At 47.9% G+C, this 19,944-nt stretch overlaps 1 protein-coding gene across 1 annotated transcript; it reads right to left on the bottom strand.

Moving 5' to 3' along the window:
* Positions 1–1,110: 1,110 nt before the first annotated feature.
* On the bottom strand, positions 1,111–9,305 carry LOC104015532 (cytochrome P450 4B1). Its single transcript, XM_009468304.2, has 12 exons — positions 8,987–9,305; positions 8,199–8,340; positions 7,448–7,492; positions 6,655–6,782; positions 6,054–6,178; positions 5,808–5,959; positions 5,500–5,606; positions 4,488–4,678; positions 4,096–4,229; positions 3,571–3,635; positions 2,770–2,852; positions 1,111–2,024 (listed from the first exon to the last, which is right to left on the bottom strand). Exons 1-12 carry the CDS (start codon positions 9,170–9,172, stop codon positions 1,856–1,858), a joined length of 1,527 nt encoding a protein of 508 aa, XP_009466579.1. The 5' UTR covers positions 9,173–9,305; the 3' UTR covers positions 1,111–1,855.
* Between the last annotated feature and the right edge of the window lie 10,639 nt (positions 9,306–19,944).

Consider the following 19,944-nt stretch of genomic DNA (forward strand, 5'->3'; position numbering starts at 1 on the left):
CCCTAGAGGAGTTTTGTTTCTCAAACTGAAGATACAGCAGGCAGTGCAGAGGGGGAGCAGGGGGCTGCCAGGATTTATTCAGATGTGGAGATGCTCAGATTTGGCTGTCCCGGTCTGGTCATCAGCAGAGATGAGCTGCCCAGACAGACAGACACTGTTTGGCTATGTTAGTGCCCGCAGTGATGCTGATGATGCTATCGCTATGGGTGAAAGCTGGACAAACAGCCTTGTCTCTCACCATGGCCTGGCATGTGTGCAGCCCTCCATGCCTCAGTTTTCCCTGATGCCTGCTGAGTGCCCAGGCACTCGCAGTGACAAGCTTTCCCTGTGCCATGGGTAATACCACCATCGTGCTGGGGACTGTGATGGAGCAGTGCCTGCTCTGCTGTCCCACACGGCTGATGGTGGCGATGGGACAGGGATGGAGCCCACCTGCTGCCCTTCTGGGCCTGGCCATGCTCCCTGCCAAGCCCAGGGGGTTTTGCCAGGGACCAGGGACGACTTTGTTTTTTCTGGGTCTCCCACTGCCACCTAGTGATCCATTTCCCATCCCAGACCTGCAGCTCACCCAGCAGGTTCCTTTTAGCCTGGGAGCCCACCTATGGCCAGTGCTTGGGCGAGGGCCTACAGTGGATCCCTGCACCGCCAAAACCAGCCTGGCCCCAAGGCCAGCGCCAACCTGCACCCCTTGGGCAGCTCACTCATGTACTGAGCGGTCAGTTCTCAGCATCTGCAGAAAAGGGCTTGAGACGGACTTGTGCTCCCTCTTGGGACTTTTTTTTTTTGCAAGCTGATTTTGTTCTTGCCACCAGCATTTGAGGGTGTGTGTGTGGTGATTTCTCTTTTGCTTTGTTTGACCCAGGTCATTTCAGTTGTTTTCTTACCACGGAAACTCCCAGAGGCAGAGGTGAGGGTTTGGTGACCCACAGTGTGGGAGGGGTGGAAACAGGCTCCTCAGGCTCAACAGGGGACAAACCCACTGAAACAGCCCTTGTGGCTTGACAAAACACTTGCAGGGCTGCACCCTTGGGCACAGCCTTGCCTCTGGGCTGCTGGGACTCATCCTGTACACGCCTGGCCCCCTAAATGCAAAGGAATCCAAAGCCATGCTTGAAGAGCATCTCCACAAGGCTTTATTCTCATTTCAGAGAGGAGGACAAGGGTGATCAAATGTTGTTTTCAGTGTGGTAAGTGCTTTCTCCAGGTTAGCTGGTGACATGCCTCTGCACTAGCTCCTGAGCACCCTCAGTGCAAGGAAGTTCAGTGCTGGGACAGAAAAACCATAACGGTGGGCACAGTGCCAGACCCAGAACAGATTAGAGGGAATAATTTGGAGGGTGGTGCATGGGGATGTAGTGTGACTGCAGGGAGGAGCACACCCAAGCTGGAGGCAGGGGAGGGATGTCGTGCTCGGGCAGTGTCCAGGCTTTAGACACCCATGCAAACCACACTGGCATTGTTCACCGCCGTGCCCGAGCTGGGAACTGGCAATGCTGCAAATACAGAGACAAGTGACAGAAGTCTTGCCAGGCAGTGTGCAAGGGCAGGCTGGAGGTGAGGGGATGAGTAGGACACGGAGGATGCCTGCAGAGGTGAAGGCAGAGCCACAGCCATGCTGCAAAACCCGCTTGGCAGTGCTGTTCCTCATGCAAGGATGGGACCTGGACCTGCTGGGTTCAGTGTGTGTGAGTGAGGGGGCTCAGCATGTTCCCCTGGATAGCAGCAGTGAGGGAAGTTAATGTGGGAGACATCCAAGGTGGCCAGGGTGGGTCTGTTTGGTGTCCCCCTCTTAAACTTCTGGGTGGAGGGTGGTCCTTGGGAAAGCACTTGCTTCCCACCATGGTCCCCCATAGGGTCAGTGAATCTTCTTCAAATGCATGTGGATCCCATTGCTGGACCTGAGGACAATCTGCTGTATCGGTGTGGGAGGCTTGGACGGGTTGGGGAAGAGCTCGAAGCGGAGCAGGGTCAGGGCCAAAGCCACCTTCATCTCGTTCATGGCAAACTGCTGTCCGATGCAGTTCCTGAGGAGAGGATGACAAATGCTCCTACTGCAGCCTTCATCCCCAACCACCCCAGAGATGGGCTCAGCCCATGCACGAGCTTCTTGAAGCAGCACCTTTGGGGTGCTGGGGGACCTCCAGCTGCTGCAAAGGTGATGCCACAACTTATCTAGGAATTCCCTCATGCCACACCAAAACACATCCAGCTCTGCGGTGGGGTATTGCTGTTGTTTGTTAATAAGCACTTAAAAAAATATGAAATTGAGAGAACTGGGGATTTCTTCACTAAAGAGTGCTGTATGGATTCAGCTCCAAACCCAGACACCTCAGAAAGGTCATTTTTGACTCTGTATGGAGTATGTCCTCTTCCAAGTTACTGAGACCTCAGTATCCTGCATCTGTCTATTGATACAGCACAGGAACCACAGAGACTTGAGCCCAGCTTGGCTTTGAGGTGCACTGGGTACTTATCCCTAGACAAGGGAGCCCATATTCTCAATGCAGGCAACAGAAAATGTAAATACCTCCACAACTCTACAAGAAAAGTGTGTGAAACTCTACAGCGACCACAGAGCTTGAGGTGTGGGAAACACTCTGGAGCTGATAGAGCACGGTGGAGATACTGCTATGGAAAGCTTGCTTGAGTTGGCCAAGCCAGCTTGGCTCATGGGTGCTGAGAGAGGATTAGCTTCAGGAGCCTGGCTCTGAGTTAGGTCTCCCATGCCAGGCAGCCTATGGGGAAGGAGGCAGATGGAGGATCTCCCACCTGGATCCAGCGGAGAAAGGCAGGAAAGCATGGGAGTGCCTCTGTGCTGAGTTCTCCGGAGAAAACCTCAGGGGATCATATACCTGTGGGAGCAACAAAGGCCATTTGGTCAGTGTTGGTTCTGACACAAGCAGCACCAGCTTCTCCCCTAGTCCCCAAGGTAGGGCTGGATGTGGCCTCTGCTGGCCCAGAGGAGCTGCAGCTGACGTTCATCCCTCTGCAAAGCCAGCCACGTGGATGAGAAGAGGGCACTGATGGCCATACAGATCTTCCCCTTGGAGATATCCAGATCACCCGCTACAGCGCCCAAGACGACTGCAGGCATTTTCTCATCCATGGCAGCAATGATCAAGTCAGACTGCCTCTTGTCCAGACAGGCTTGATCCTGCCTCTCCAGAGAGCCACTGGAGAGAGGCAACTGCGGACCCTCCTTCAGGTTTCCTGGCTATTTCTTTCCTTGAAGCCTCTAAGACATCAGCTTCAAATCACACAGTGCTTGGAGGGCTTCGGACTTCTCATACCACTCTGGGACCTAAGTCTACCCAGGGCAGCTGAAAGCAGTCTGAGCATCTCTGTGTCACCATGCAAGCAGATAGACTATTCAACACCCTTTCCCAGCACTTTGTCATGTTCAAAGCCTTGGGGTGTTTGGTAACTTCATTGAACTTTGCATTTAGAGATGGACTGTTGGAATAAGGGAGGGGGGGAACATGGCAGAGAGACACGGGCTGCCTTGTTCAAGGGAAGTGGATGTCTGGGCTCAGAGATCATCTTCCCCTTCTTGTTATAAAGGTAAAATACCTCGGGGTCTTCCCACACATCCCGATTCCTGTGAATAGCAAATATGTTCAGTCCAACCTGGCAGCCTGGAAAGGAAAAGTGAGAAAAAGCTGGTGACATCTCAGAGTGAAGACCCAGGAGAGGTGTTTGTGGGATGCTCTCCCTCCCTGGGCTCTGCAGGGGCTGTTGCAGGAGATCTGGCAGGGACAATGCCCAGCCTGTCCAGGCAGGTCACCTCCTGAAACCCTCAGAGCTGGGCCCCATTTTGGTACTAGGGGATGAACTTTTAGCCTTGGCCAGGATCAACACTCTGCAAGGCCCCTTTGAGCTCTGTGAACACCCCAGTGCCCTAGACCATGTCCTTGGACTCTCTCCAGCCACCCTTCTGGAAGGACTGTGATGGTGAGCTGTGGTGGCCCTGTACAGCCCTTCTTTGGAGAGAGAAGAGAGGCTAGAAGCCCCACCAGCCCCTCCACACAGCAGCTCTAGTGAGGATGCCCCACTTGTCCTGGACAGCAGTGTGAAGGATGAACAGACTCAACAGACCTGCTGGCAAGCTGCGTCCATCAGAAAATGTGACAGATTTAGAGAGGTATCGGGACACAAAAGGAGCCGGTGGGAACAGGCGCAAGCTCTCTTTGATGCACATTGTAGTGTAAGTCATCTTCCCAAGGTCCTCCCTGAAAGCAAACCGGGGGGTCAGGCTGTGTTTGAGTGGCAGCAATGAGGACACTAGCAATGGGAACTGAGTGGGCTGGACTATCTTGTCTCCCGTCTCCCATTGGGGTTTCTCCTTTTCCTAGTCCTCTCTTTGCTTCCGGTATCACTGTGTGAAAAGCAGAATGCCCCAGGGCAGATGCAGTATAAGGTGGTTGAAGTTTCCTTCTTGGGATGAATGAAAAGAGTTCAAAGTAAAGGAATAAGAAGTCCTAGCTCACCACTCAATGGTATCTCGGTCTCCCAAGATCCCCTGGATCTCCTCCCTGCACTGTTGCTGGTACTTTGGATATAATGACAAGCAGTACAAGAGCCAGCAGATCCCGCTGGCTGTGGTATCGTGACCCGCAAACATGAATGTGTCCACCTCGGCACGCAGGTCCTCATCAGATAGCCCAACTCCATTTGCATCCTAACAAAGAGAAGAGTATATTATTCTCAAGCACACATTAATTAGACTTGTTCCTTTGGGTATGAAAATAACCCCAGATACTGATGAAGAAGGGCCCAATTTGATGTCTCTTGTGTCTCCCTGTACATCAGGAAGTAAGCCAGTAGAAAATACATCCAATACATGTGAGAACAGTCAGACCCGTTGATTGCTGCCTCTGCAGTCAACAGAGCTACAGAGTTGGGCTTTGGTGGGGTACCAGATCCCAGCCTTTCAGAAGGACACCCTATTCCATCCCCTACGAAGGGTCCCTGTTACGTTTTTCAGTGGTTTGATTTGGACAACTTTTGTTTCAGATTGAGACAGAAAGGAAAGCAGTGGCTCCAGAAAGACAGAGTGAGCACAGAGTGTATCTCCTTCCTGAACAGCAAGTGGCAGCTTCTGTCCAGAGTATCTGAAGGTGTCTGCGAAGATAAAACTACAGAAGGTAAGAAACAAAACCTCTTAAGAGGACTACAGTCAAAGTGGCCTCCTTGGAACCTTTCCAAAGATCTTATTCTTCCCTGGTTTCTGACAGCTCACTTATTTTAAATTATTAATGAACTCAATGAAAATGAACAAGGAAGATGAAAGTCTGTCTGAGCTGTTTATGTTCAATCACTGCATCTCACACATTTTTCTTTTCTTCCCTTTCAATCCACCTTTCCCCAAGCTAGGAAATCTAGAGTGCGGAGGCTGTTGCCAGCAACTCCAGCAAGGGGTGCTGAGCTCCCTGCTGATGCATCCTCTGTGCCACGCAGGTATGTTCTTTGGCATTTGATACCATTATTTTAAACATTCACCTTGGTACAAAGAAGGATGTCCAGAAAATCCAGGTGTCTCTTCTTCTGGATCTTGTCAAGTTCCCTCTCACTGGAAAGCAACATCTTTCTTTCTTTTATTACTTTATCTGCATAGAAGAATGATCAGTTAGATGCATCCTGCCCCTCTAGAGACCTCATGTACTTGTCCGCTTGGTCAGCAGCTTGGACTCTTTAACGTGTAACCCTCTTGCCAGTGCATGGTGCAACCCCCCTCTGAGCTGCCTCAGATACAAGTCGGGGAGAGGCTCAACTGGGAGACAGGGCTGGGGAGAAAGGGGGAGAAATACCTGTGTGGGTATGGGCCAGCTTGCAGGCATTCTGAAAGTCACGACCTTTGCGAGTCAAATCATAGAAGACATCCTTGTAAGAAAAAGTCTGGCTTCTATAGCTCACGAGGTAGCTCAGGTCATAAACGGCTCTGATATAATAGTCTGAGTTGCTGTAAAGCAACCAAGGTTAGAGCTGTTGTTAGCAACATGAGTGGGGAAACAGGAGCACTTGCTTTCCCAGAATTTGAAAGTTCAGACACTGACCTCTGAGTCTGACAGTTGGTATTATAACTGAAGGCGCATTTCATGATGCTGTCTAGCGTCATCAAGCTGACGTCTTGAAAGAGCTCCACTGACTTCCACTCTGTGTTCTTCTTTTCCCATTTATCCTAGTGGTGGAGGCAGAGGTAAGGAGGGACAGACTACCATCTATGACCAGGTCATATTTTCCTGTCCCTCTTCCCAGATCCACACTGCTAATGACTTTCTTTCCTGCAAGCAGAGGCCCTAGTTCACTATATATTCTGTGAATCTAATCAAACTCTTCTGTGCATTTCTTTTTCCAAGTTTACCATTATTGGGCAAGGACAGTATATTCTAGCAGTGGTTGATTTTATTGGAAAGCAGATGAAAGAGATAATAAGTGGAATGGCCAGAGGAAGGTGAGGGGAGCAATTTCAGAACTTCAAAACTATCCAATGAGGTAACTAATTGAAGTTTCAGAACTTCAAAACTACCCAATAGAGTTCAATGAAACTCTAGGAACCATCTAAGTCCAGTCTTTTTCCCTCAGTCATTCCCAGACCTGATTATTTTTGCTGGTGCACAGCTGAAAGGTAAAAGTAGCAGGAGTGGTGATTCTTACCAGCATCACTTTGACCGAGTCTGACATCAGAGCCACGTAAGATTTCAGCACATCATAATGAAAGGCTGGGGTGAGCAGCTTCCGATGCTGGAACCATTTGGTTCCATCCAAGATCAACAGTCCCTGCCCTGCAGACACAGTCAGCAAGGGTGCAATCAGCTCCTCCAGACTCTGATTACAGCTCTGACAGCCTCACTACTGCTTTTGGCCAAGTGCAGGCTAACATGCATGGTCTGGGGGGAGAAAGAGTTGGTGGTGGAGCCTTTTCTCCAGCCTCTATGAGGCCATTCACAGAGGCACTCTTTGGGTGGAGGAGAAGCATGCCAGCATGTCCTTCACTGCAACTGGCTGTGCACACCTAATCGACCCTGAAACTAAAGCCTTGATGGCAGAGGCACAGGACTTGCTCTCTTAGATGGGTTTTTCTGCCCTAAGTTAAATACTTGGGTGCCTTTTGTGGTGCACAGTGGCAGTTGTTAGCAGGACCAAAGCTGTATGCAAGCCATGAACATCCCTGGTCTTGGTGTGTCTCACCCCAGTTATCCATGGTAGCATTCAGTCCCTGAGCAAACCAAAGGTTGCTTTGTGAAGGCCAGGGTGTGTGATTCAAGGCAAAACCACCTGATGTGCTCCACGACTAGGTGGGCATCACTGGTAGTAATGCTCACACCCAAACAAACCAGTTTGCAAGCTCCGGTTTTAGAATGGAAGAAAGCTAAAGAAAGGAAGACAAGAGAGAAGCCGATGAAATGTGTGGCATGGCAGAAAGGGGTAATGGAAGAGAATGATTTACCAATCCAGGGAACTAAGAATTTGTAGGGTACGTCGGACTTGCGATCTGTAAAACAAAATAGATCCCAGAACAATATGAATGGCTAATGAATTCAACATAACAAAAAAGAAAATTCAGGATAACTTGACATTAGAGTTTGTCCTCTAAATCACAACATAGAATTAATCTCATTTCAATATATAAAATACTCTAATACTAGAGGTAGAGTTTAAAAGTGGTCTTCTACAAATATGACCTCAGTGGAATTGAGAAAACCAGAGAAAGGTATAATGAAAACTGTGTGTGGGAAAGAAATGGCCATGGCAATCTTAAAGTTGAGAACAATGGATGGGAGTTACTGGAGATGGCCATGTATGTACCGCTCACTGGCATCATGCTCCACAGAAAGAAGCAGGGGAGAAGACTAGACATGTCTTCTGAGAGCCATTGCCATGCCAGCTCACCCATATTACTGGGTTTACTGGGAAGCACAAATATTGTGGTGGTAGATGCCATAGAAGACAGTAAGATCAACGATAATGGAGACGGTGGACTTGGAGGAATAGGAATGTGGGCACTGTTTTGCATGAGAATACAAAGTGTTCCATGAAACCTGGGGTGGGCTGGGAGTTTGTGAAGGGGAGCAAAGGAACAATTGCTATAGCTATGAAGGAAGCTGGAGGAGGGGATGACTCCAGGCAAGGTTCCCATGATTTTCTCAGTAGGGGAGTGTCAAGGACATGACTTCCCAAAACCAGATGTAGAGAATTACCTGTTCGGCCAAGTATGCTTTTGGCATATTCAGGATGGTGGATTACTAGAGAAGGCAGGACTGGTCCAAACCATCTGGGAAAGGCATAGGGGTATTCTTCTCCCCATGATACCATCTGATTTAATAGTTTATGTCTAGTTATCTGCAATGACAGTTAAGCAGGGACTGAATTCAGGCGGAAAGGGGGACGTGCTGGGGAGAGCAGAGGCTAAACTTGCCCTCTCATGGAAAGAGCATGCAAGACATTCTCTCCTGAGAAATGTGGAGAGAGTGGATGGACTTGTCACAGGGGGGCTTTCCGTGCTGCAAGTGGAGGAGATGCTGGGCATGGCAAAGCAACTGTGCACAGGTGGCAAAGCTGCCTGAGCCGCCAGATCCCTGTAGCACAAGGCAGCTCCATGGAGGGTCCCTAGCTGGGGCCTGGCTGCAGTTGAGCCACATTAGGACAGCCTGGGCTCGGAGTGGCTTGGTATCACACGTATTTTATGGTTGCTCATATTTAAATAACTTCATGAAAGTCCCAGAAATCACCTAACTCCATGTTTAAGCACATGATGGCAAAAAAGTGGCTCTGTTTTTTACCAACATGATGCCCATCTCATATTGAGGCACCCTTTCTGCCTGCCCTGCTAAAGTCTTGGCACTCCCTCTGCAGAGGTCCTCTCCTGCAGGAAAGGACACGAGCAGGGGATATGCACACCCCCCCCAGTGCGCCCTCTCATCCTGACTGATATCTTCCACTGTTGTTGGGACAAACCCACTCTGACTGAGTCCAGCTCCCTCCTTACCAGATGATTGTGGCCATAGAGCCAGTGTTTCGGGGGACCAGGGAATGCCTCCAGAGCTTTGAGGAGTTTCTTCCTCTCCTGGTAGAACCGGGCCACCTTCAGCAGCACGAAGATGACACCAAGCACCACAGACAGCTGCAGAACGACAGCAGAAGGTCTGGCTATGTTGTCCAGCAGAGATGCCATACTGCCCTGAATCTGGGATGCCTGACACTGCCTTCTCCTGCCTGCTTCTCTTCTGCTCCTCCTGCAGCTGTGCCTGATGAGGAGCTAGGTGCAGGTAAAAATCCTCTCCCTCCTGCTCTGCTGGAGCTGAGCTAGCGAAGCACTGCTGGCAGCAATTTATAGCAGCAGAAACATCATGGTAAGCAACGCATCAGCTTGGCCAGCAGCCTGATTGCCTGCTGCTCCCACTCACCCTTTGACCTGCTTCCAGCAACCTGTGGATGGAGGCGGCTTGTTAACAAACAACCTGTACATATTAGCTATTTTCTTTGAAGTCCCATATACCCCAGCAGTGAGGGAAAGCCCTCGCAGTCATCCATGCGCAGGTTGATGAAGCCATAGGAGGGAGGAGGTAAGAGGCTTGGGCTCTAGCTGAGCTCCATGCTGTCCTCAGCCAAATTCAGGTCTGGAAGCCGTTCATTCGCCCATGTGAAACGAAGAACAAATGGGCCACCTCTGCCAAACACACGGGCTGGATGGATCCAGCTGCCTCCAGCTGTAAAAATAGTGCTCTGAGTGACTGCAACATCACACAGCACAGCCAGACTACAATCAAGAGAACAGACATAACCCAATCAGCACGCAAGGGCCTGTGTCCCTGTTCTCCAAGAGGTCCTACTATAGACAAGCCAGGAGACAAGACTGCTGCCCAGAAGAATTATCATGGTCAATAGATAAGACAAGGTGAGGGAAAGCAGCAGAGCAGTAAAATGAGCTGCAGCAAGACTGAGGGCACATCTAATCTGATAGGGAGACATGATGGTAAGGTCATGTTTGCTCTACAGTCCTGGTGAGTCCTCCTTCCCCTGTCTACATGGCATCTTACCATCCACCAAAAAAGACTCCACATCACTGCATTTACCTCTCCAATGCAGTGTCTGATTGGGCCCCAAGTAGGACCCCTTCTAGCAATCCCTGAGCAGATCCTGCTGGTTGCCTGGGCTCACATCCCATACATGCAGAAGCCTGGAATGGCTTGGAGGGAATTGTGGGGTTGGTGGAGGACTTGGGATGTAAGCCTGCCACGTGTCGGTAACTTCCAGGCATATTGCAAAGAGGAGGATCCCCAGATGGGCTGAAATCATTTCCCACTTGGGTGTTAGGATATTATGAGGATCAAATGAGTCATCAGCTGCTGAACCTGGTAGTCTGACATGCTACTACATAGGGGCTGCTGAATTTTGTGGGTGTTTCTCTTCAACTTAACATGTCTCTTGAGACGAGGGTCTTCTGATGTTTGGGCACTTTCCTTTAGTTTTTAGTCTAAATTACTCCATGGCCAATTGAAACCCATGTTTTCTGCTAGTAGAGTCATTTTACTGAAAAAAATACTATTTATCTGGAATTTGTTGTCCAGATGTATCCTTTTTATAATGACAGAGACATGGAGATCACTGGCTGAAGTGAATCTGCACAGCTCCAATGAGAATATTTAAACTTTTTAGACAGGAAGTATATATGAAAAAATGTTACAAGACCCACTGTTTGGGAATTACCTGACTCGACAAAAATGTCTGAAAGTTAGCGAAGTGAGGAACTTTTCCCTCAGCTGGCTTGTGGCCTATTTGTTAATTAATAATCATAAAGACAAAACCCTAGGTACAGACAGTACCTTTTATATTTCAGTATCAGGGAGACTTAAAGTGTCTGGCTGCTGTGAACCCATGTGAGGGATTATAGATATAGTGCTCATCCATTGTGATATGTTGCTCACTGCAAACAGACTGAAGGTCATGGCATGTGCCAGTTTGAGTGTAGCACAGGAAGGTGCCCAGCTGTGAGAGCTGGACTCATCCTGTGCTCTTTGAAAGAAAAATCAACAGACTGCAGAAATGCTTAGGTGTGGTGCACAGCACTCCTCAAGAAGTGTTGCTAAAGCAACTCCCTTTTCACTTGAAGTCTTTGCGTGCAACTTCTCTGAACTCTCAACCCTTCTTGGGAGCTCACAGTATAAAGCCCCATATCTGAGGGCATTTGGGACAGTTTTACTTTGGATCCGTGCAGATTCCCTTGCTGAAATGCACAACCTCTTTCAGCATGGCTTTTTTTTTTCTCTGTATGGGCAGGTACACTAGTGCACAGAGCAGGAAGATTCAGCCTGACCCTCTTTCCAACACAGGCACTGCAGTATTACCTGTGGGTCCTTGTAAGAAAGAGGATTTGTCCTCCCCACCACACAGCTAGAGGATGCTGAGTGCCATACAAAGACTCATCCTTGCAGCTGAATGGTTCACAGAGGGACCTGGTGGGTTCAGGTGTCTCCACCTTCATGTCCCTCGTGGGGATGTTTGACTGTGCATCCCACTGCTTCTGTCTCCTCTTGGAAGTTCAGCTGTGGATTTCCTGGGTGAACATCGATCCTTCTGCTGATGTTAGTTAGTGTGGTACATGGTCTCATGGTCATGTGCATCATTACCTAGTTCTCAGGTGGTGATATTTTGCAAATGCTCAGGCATGATGTGTTGGAAGTGGCAGTTTCTAACAGTGGCCTCCAGCTCCAGCAGTGATGATGTTTCAGGAGCTCCTCACACACTTCTGGGTTTGCATCCTTAAGTTGGCAGCCTGGACATTTCCACATAAGATGGGACGAGAATGCTGACATTGAAACATCTGCCATCGTGGGTACCCAGGGCACAAAAGGCACTGGGCATGTCAGCTGGCTAACAGCGAGTTCCTACCATGCATGTCCAGATGCCTGCTAAAGTTTGGGCTAAAGAGGGGGTCTGTTCATTACTTCTTCATGCTGGTAGTAGAAGACTGCTCTAGAAACACACTTTTCTCTTGAAAGACGTCGACTCTATGATCTACTCTTAGTCTGTTCCTGGGCTGCAAATACCCTTTTGCTAATCTGCCAACGTTGTCTATAACACTAAGTTTCTTCAGCGTTTCCCGAGAAATAATGATTGCATAAGTTCCTAAGCTGGGATAAGGTGACCCAGTCAACACTACAGCTGTCTGCATGGCACTGGGCTTTTGTTAGCATGGCAGAAAGATGTATTGCAAAGAGCCAATGACAAGAGCTGAAAATCTCTTATATCTCCTCAGACTCAGGTGCTTTGGCTGCATAAGCCCTGTCCTAGCGCATTTCTTCAGCTCCCCAGCATGACTGTCCCCTTAACTGGACCCCTGAAAGCTACTTTAAGATGGTGCCTCTGCTTCTTCAGACTGGGAAGAAGAGGAAGGAGGAGTTGTATCCTCTGGCTGGCATTTGTCATCCTGCTTTCTCCCCATCACCATTGCTGACATGCTGCATCCTTTGGGCCAGAGCCTGTGTGCTGGTTTTGGCTGGGATATACCTTTAAATGGAAATACCTTTAAATTGTTGTAACCCATGATTTGAGTTGCATGTTATAGGAATTACTATAGCAGGAATCACCTGAACCAATGGAGGACAAGCCTTACAACAAGTGAGGCAAGTGCAGCAGTGACCCGACCTCAGCTGGCTTTTGTGCCCAATAACTCCACGCAATGCACCACTTCTCCTGTCCTGAGTGACCACCATAACAGATGGAGCCCAAAGTCGTGGACTAAATGAACTCAGTGGACATTTTAAAGACATTTTACAGGCGTGGTCCATAGACTAAGGGAATGATATTGTGTATTGTATAAAAGGATGGGAAGGACCGTGGTGGTTAATGAGGTTGTATTGGATAGTATGGGACCTGAGCATGACGTAAATGATATGGAATAAGGGGTGGAGAATGTGCTGGTTTTGGCTGGGATAGAGTTAATTTTCTTCATAGTAGCTAGTATGGGGCTATGTTCTGGATTTGTGCTGGAAACAGTGTTGATAATACAAGAATGTTTTCATTATTGCTAAGCAGTGCTTGCACAGAGTCAAGGCCTTTTCTGCTTCTCACACCACCCCACCAGCGAGGAGGCTGGGAGTGCACAAGAAGTTGGGAGGGGACACAGCTGGGACAGCTGACCCCAAGTGACCAAAGGCATATTTCATACTGTATGATGTAATGCTCAGTATACGAAGCTGGGAGAAGAAGGAAGAGGGGGGGACATTTGGAGTGATGGTGTTTTGTCTTCCCAGGTAAGCATTATGTGTGATAGAGCCCTGCTTTCCTGGAGATGGCTGAACACCTGCCTGCTGATGGGAAGTAGTGAGTGAATTCCTTGGTTTGCTTTGCTTGCGTGTGCGGCTTTTGCTTTACTTATTAAACTGTCTTTATCTTAACCCATGAGTTTTCTCACTTTTACCCTTCCAATTCTCTCCCCTGTCTCACCAGGGGGAGTGAGCAAGTGGCTATGTGGTGCTTAGTTGCCAGCTGGGATTAAACCACGACAAACTGGTCAGTCATTAGAGCCATATCCATCAACAATTTTAAAATTTAAAGAACACACTGACTCTCCTTGTGTTTCCTTGGAGAACATCCCTGGCAGGCACTGAACGGAGTTAGCTTTTCACACACTTGGCCATCTTCATGAGACTGAGTGTATCTTATTATGCCAAGCCATTTGGATCTGTGTGAAAGTTCAGAGGAGAGTTAAAGGTTGCTCTTTAGGGGGCAGAAGGACGCAGTCTGTAAGGTTAGGTATTTCTTAGGGAAGGCTTTGACTGTAGCCAGAGCAAGAGGGACCTGATCTGCTGTGGCAACTTCATACTCCTGAGCAGGAGCACCTGACTCCAGGGACCACACTGCCATGAAAGGTGTAGGAGACACATCTAGTACCTCTAGCTCTTCCTATGATCCTCCACCTGTCCTGCAGCACCATGATTAGTAGCCTTCCCATCAGGAGAGAAGGCAGTGCAGGCTGGTTGGCCGGCTGGCCAGTTGGCTGGTTGGCCAGCTGGCTGGGAAGCATGTGGGTTACAGTTGTTTGGGACGCTCCTGCTGAGGCTTCTTGCCTACCTGAGGAGATGGAGAAGGATGAACACGCAGCACAAGGAGCCACTTTTGAGCTGCCTGAGCCAGATCTATGGCTTTGCAGTCTGCCTTGAAAATGTGGGGCTCACGTAAATAGATTGGGCGTGTGAAGGAGAAGGGCGTGAAGACAGTGATGTTACTGTGCATTTTCTCTTGTTATCAGATGAGGTTACAGAGAGGGTTTTAACAGGTCTGCCGTGATGCTTGGGATTAACCTTGAAGTTAGGTTCAAGTGGTGTATGTCAGTGTATCCAGCCAGCACCTTTCAGCAATCACCTACAAAATAACTCAGAAATCCCCCAATCCCCCTTCACCAGGCTGGTGAAATCGCTGGCATGGCATCAGATGAAACTTTTATAACAACACAGAAATTCTCACTGGTGACAAAGTCCCTGGACAACATGTTCGACCATGGGTTACTAAGCAGGGTGGATATTTACCCGTCTGGCTCCTTGATAGCTATTTAATAACCAGTAACAACTGTTGAGCATGGAGCCAAGGGGATATGGGTTGTCTTGAAGGTCAAGTGAAATGTCAAGCATTGAGCTGATAGGGAGGGGACATAGGGAACAGAGTGGCTAACCCCACATTTATGGGGATTTGGAACAAGAAGCTGAGCTTGGGTGATATCAAAACTGGGTGCCTAATCCAGCCTTCAGCCTCTGCATTTTCTGTTTCACTGGTGGAGGGGAGAGAAATGCCTTTCTCATGTATTTCAGAGATTTCATGGCAAGAGGGCCTATGAGCATTTGGTCAGACACTCTTTAGCATAGCCTGTGGATGATAACTCAGTTTTTTTTGCAGGGGAAGAAACCGTGGAAGTTCAAAAGAAAAAGTGAAGTGGCCACAGAGCTGCAAGTGGAGAAACGTGAAAGGCAACAGCACTGGTCTGGTCATCGTAAAGGACTTGGACAAAGCCAGAAACAGTCTGCTTAGCACCAGGAGAACCTACGGCCCTGTTGCCCCCAGGAGTCCCGACTGAAGTAAAGAGCCTCCAAAAGAAGATCTCAGCATGAAGCAGCATCTACAAGAGTCTCGTGATAGCCAGAGTGGTCTGGGGAGGTTGGCGGGGTGAAGAGAGCCTTCGCTTGACCTTCTGGACATCTAAGGCTGGCAAAACTACAGCTGGGTGATAAAGGACACTTGGAAGGTTACCAAATATTTGCAAAGAGCCTCTGTACGGTTGGCTCAATGCTGTCATGTCCACATGATGGCAGTGTATGCCATGACAGATCATGCCATAAATATAAAAAACCCCAAACGTTACACTGAAGAATTCCCATCCCGTACCACAACCATCAGGATGTGGAAGTTGCTTTCAGGGTCTTGGGAATTTCTCCACGTAATTTAGACACCTAAACAGAAGAAGGAGAGGATCTCCCTCACTGATTTAACTCATACTGTTGGCATTCATTGCACAAGAACTGGTTTACTGAGCAGGTGAAATTTAGGTGGCAAATCGATACTTTGCCCCAGAGCATGACTTTGCAGCAGCTGCTTTCCTGGGTGTGCCTGTGTTTATTCAGATAGGAAGAAGAGTCCAGGCCCATCTGTCCCTGTGTGTTCCTGCGGTGCTTAGTGCTGACAGATTAAATGTAGCTGTAATGCCAAAAAAAATAATAATGTTTCAGGCTTCCAAACACATGATATATGAGGAAATCAGGGCAAGAGCCCAGCAAGTGTTGCAGAGTAATGTGAGCTGCCTGGATCCCATCTGACCACACACGTCTGGAGGATAAATTTATATCTGGAAGCATTTAATACAGCTGTCTTACAAATATGTTGCAATATTTATTTAATTTACAGCCTGCTTCCAGTGTAAAATCCCAGTGGGATTTAGATGGAAATTGCTGGTGCCATCTAATAATGAGTTTGCCCGGAGAGTGGCGTGGGTCCTGTGCAGGGACCGCATCCCCTGGAGGTGCGAGCCATCTGCTCTCGCCCCTGGTTCTGCTGCTCCCACCCTGCTTGGCAGCATGTGAGAAAGTGCCAGCACCAGACTGCGATGGATGGATACCCTTTGCGTGATTGGGATGTGGCTGTACAGCTATTATGACAATCTTTGCGGGGAAAGGAATAACCGCGTGAGTAGATAGCGTCTTTGCTCTGCCATTATTGAAAAACCAAGCTATAGCAATGAGAAAAATCCAAGATCTTTTTAACCGAAACAAAGACTTATCCTGTTGCACCCCGCATAGCCTCTCTCACGAATTCTTGTTAAATTAGTTATCTGAAGGTCTGAATCAGGCAGCCCAAGGTCAGCTCATCATCTTTGCAATTACCCTTTCTGCAGAAAGTAGGGAAGGATTAAAGAATGAGGTAACCTCTCTGCATCTAGTCCTTGACTGTCTTTATTGCTCTGAGTTATACATCCCGTGTGACTAGGTCTTTTTATTACTACCGTGTCTCTAATATCCAGGAGAGGAAAGGTAACTGGGGGGAGGCTCTCTCAGAAATTACATTCTGGAAAGATCTGGCTCACTGTGGCACTGGGACACAGTTGCCCCAGAAGCCCTGTTGCAGCCTCAGCCCAGCTCTCCAGTTCAAAAGCTGAGTAGCCATGGAAGATGTGGGATGCAGGATGCGGGATGTGGGATGATGCGGGATGCAGGATGCAGGATATGAGATACGGGATGCAAGATGTGGGACGTGGGATGATGCAGGATGTGGGATGCAGGATGCGGGATGCAGGACGCGGGCTGGCTGGCCTGGCATGCAGTGCGGGCCCACGTGGGTTGGGGAGACTGGGAGCTGGGCTGCCATGAATGGCGTTATTCAGAAGAGTGTGACTCTAGCTCCTGGCCTCAGAGGGTTTTAGCACCAAGAACTTTGTGCGCAGATCTGATGTTGGGTTTGGGTATGCGACTGCAGGAGGAACTGGGCTCTGCTCCCTTCCCGTGCCAAGAAGCCATGAGCGCAACACAGAGAGGAGGATGGGAATGCTGCTGAGCACCTTTCCTTTTCCTCTTCAGATATGAAGAGGCAGATTTTTAGTGAATCCTAAAAGTCACGGAGCGGACAATGACTGAGCAGAGTGAAGGCAGGAGCAGCCTGTCTTTTCCATCCCAGGGCTAGGAACATGTTTGTTGGACCATCCAGTTGGGAAAGCAGTAGTGCAGCCTTTCCTCTACCCCCGATTCACTCTGCTCCCAAAAACCAGACCAGAGGTACCCTGCTGTAGCTTTACACCACATTCATTGCCTTCTTTGGGCTTCTGCATTATGGAGCAAAAATAGTGACCTGCTCTTAAAAGGTCTGAAAATGCAGATTCCCCAGGCAACCTATGTCAGGGCTTAAGAAACCTTAGGGAGTGCTTTATGCTATGTAATCTCTATCCACCCAAATGCAATTTAGCAGCTGCCATTTATTTACATGAGGACTGTTATGCCAAGTTCCCCTAGTTTGATCCCTTTTTACCTACTCCCTTTCAGGGGGTACACCATGATTTCAGCCTTGTGCTCTTGCTCATCAGATGTTCTTGCTTTAATCTTTCACATTTGCATGCCAAGGTTCATCCGCTCCTTTTTAGATGGTATATTTTTCAAATCTTATCTTTAAAAGAAAATTGAATCTAATACAAAGATGCATGTCATTTGCTTCTAGTCACTTCAGCTATTTTGATTAAAACTTTTCTCATTTTACACTTCAGAATATGTAGGCAAGGTACATTTTTGAGTAAATGCAGTTGCATTTATACTGAAATCTCCAAACAGGGTTGAAGGACACTGTCTCATTTCATCTAGTGAAAGGAGATGCAAGTGAAAAATTTTTGAGAAATATTTATAATTATGTATCCAAGTATGATGTTTGCTTTGATTACAACAGCAGGACATTATTGATTCGCACTACCTTTGTGAGCCTCTATATCTACAAAATACCTTTTGGAGAGACTGCTGCCTATCGGTCATTTCCCCTCTTGGTTTTGTGCAGTAGCTGTGTCTGCTCTTGTGCTTTGTGCCTGTGCTTACGGACTCACGTCCTATTCACTTGAGCATTTTTTCAATTTATCAAGATAATTTTGAATCCTAATACCACTCTCCAAAGTGCTTGCGACTTCTCATAGTTTTATAACATTTTACATTTTAATAAGCACACTCTGCCTCTCTCCATTGCAGGCATATCCCTGATTTCGACTCAAGAGCTGCACCTCACGTCTGAAGAGGGGACAGGCAGCTGGACCGTGCAGGCGTTTGCCCAGGCTGCCCCGGTGCAGCAGCTGCAGCTGCAGTGAGCATCCCCTGCAAAGTGCATGCTGTACCATCATGCAGACGTTCCTGCTTCTTTGAGAGGAGCTGGCTCAGGCTGAAATAAATTGGATTAACTCATAAGTGAAAATAAGTTGAACTGGGGTTCAGTTTTCCTGGTATAGGTGGAAAGCCAACACTGCCAAAGGGCAGGAAATAGAGATGAAAAACCACATGGAAAAGCACATTTACTGAGAAATCTTATTTTCATTTTACTTTCTAGAGTCCTGATCCTTATGTATATAAGTGAGAGCAGCTGCTAAGACGGCATGCTGATTGAGCTGCCATTTGACAAGGACTGCCTTTAGCATAAGCTTAAAGATATTTTCAAAATATATCTTTCTCATTATAAGTTCAGATTTGTTCTTTTGGTGGAATTTATTACAAAGGAAGGGAGTAGCATCATAATTCCGATTATAATGTGGGGTTCAACAAGTTTCTGGTTTTTAATTCAGTAAATATTTTTCTTCCTGGGAGACTTTACCTCTGAAAAGTCCTGGTTTTCAAAGGAATGAGAATTCTGAAAAGAGAAAAAGCATTTTGAATCTTTTCTGGTTTTTAGTCCAGAAAATAATAATTAGGTTAGACTGAAGTCTGGCCTGATGCTTGTTTTTTTCATGTGCTTATTTTGGCATAAGTATGGCATATAAAATAATCTGCCATATTCTGAAATCCCTGCTAACCCACCCAGACCAGCTAAGGGAAGTGGGGTAACCCCAATGGCTCAGGCTGGCCCCTCGGCTCCCCACCTTCGTAAGCTCCATTCATACTCTTCCATTAGAAGTTGCTATAAGCTTTATTTTTTAATTTATTATTTATTTCTTTTTATTTATTTATGAATTATTATTTTTTAAATTATCAACTCGATATCACAGATTTTCAAGTCTTTTACCTAAAAAGTTGTAGGTCTTCGTGCAAACCCTTTACAGGCACACATAGTGCTCTAAATAAGCAAGACGGACTCATGAAAGCGTGTGCAGGAGGGATGAGGCTGGGGGATACTTCCAGCACTGCCGATGGGTCCTGGCGCTGAGGCTGCATAAACTGCCTGGTCTGGCAGATGCTCTCCTGGCTGCTTTCACAAGGTGATGATAACAGCAAAAGGTTGTCCTCTCACCTAGTTGGCTTGCGCTCTTGCACGGTCCTGCACATCAAACTTAGGCACTGAATCCAGATATCTGGTACCACTAAGCCTTTCTTTAGCTTTAAATCTTTTGTCCTTTGCAAACTCTAACTGTGAATTTTGAATTGCACTTGTAATTTGCCCCTGTTCCCACTGGTGGGATGTCTGGGCATTTCCATGGCCCTGCAAAATAGTTCCTGTGGGTATGTTTTCCATGGGCACAAGAAGCAAAGAAGTTTCTGGGGGGTCACAGCCCAGGGTCGGCTCCATTTGCGGCCAGTTTTGTTCATTCAGTCTCTGGCTGTGGTGGTCTGATCACAAACTGCTTCAGGTCTCAGCACAGGAGAAGAGAAGAAAGGGGCTTGAATGGCACCTTGTCTTTCCTGGAGGGTCTGTACTGTCTCAGCTCACCAGGTGCCAATCTGTGGCTCAGGTCTCACTTGAAATGAGAAATTAATGGGTTACAATCTCTTAAATGCCAGGAGAGGA

Source organism: Nipponia nippon, unplaced genomic scaffold (assembly GCF_047370975.1).
Source record: "Nipponia nippon isolate SJK-2023a ecotype South Korea unplaced genomic scaffold, ASM4737097v1 scaffold_5, whole genome shotgun sequence".
NCBI lineage: Eukaryota > Metazoa > Chordata > Aves > Pelecaniformes > Threskiornithidae > Nipponia > Nipponia nippon.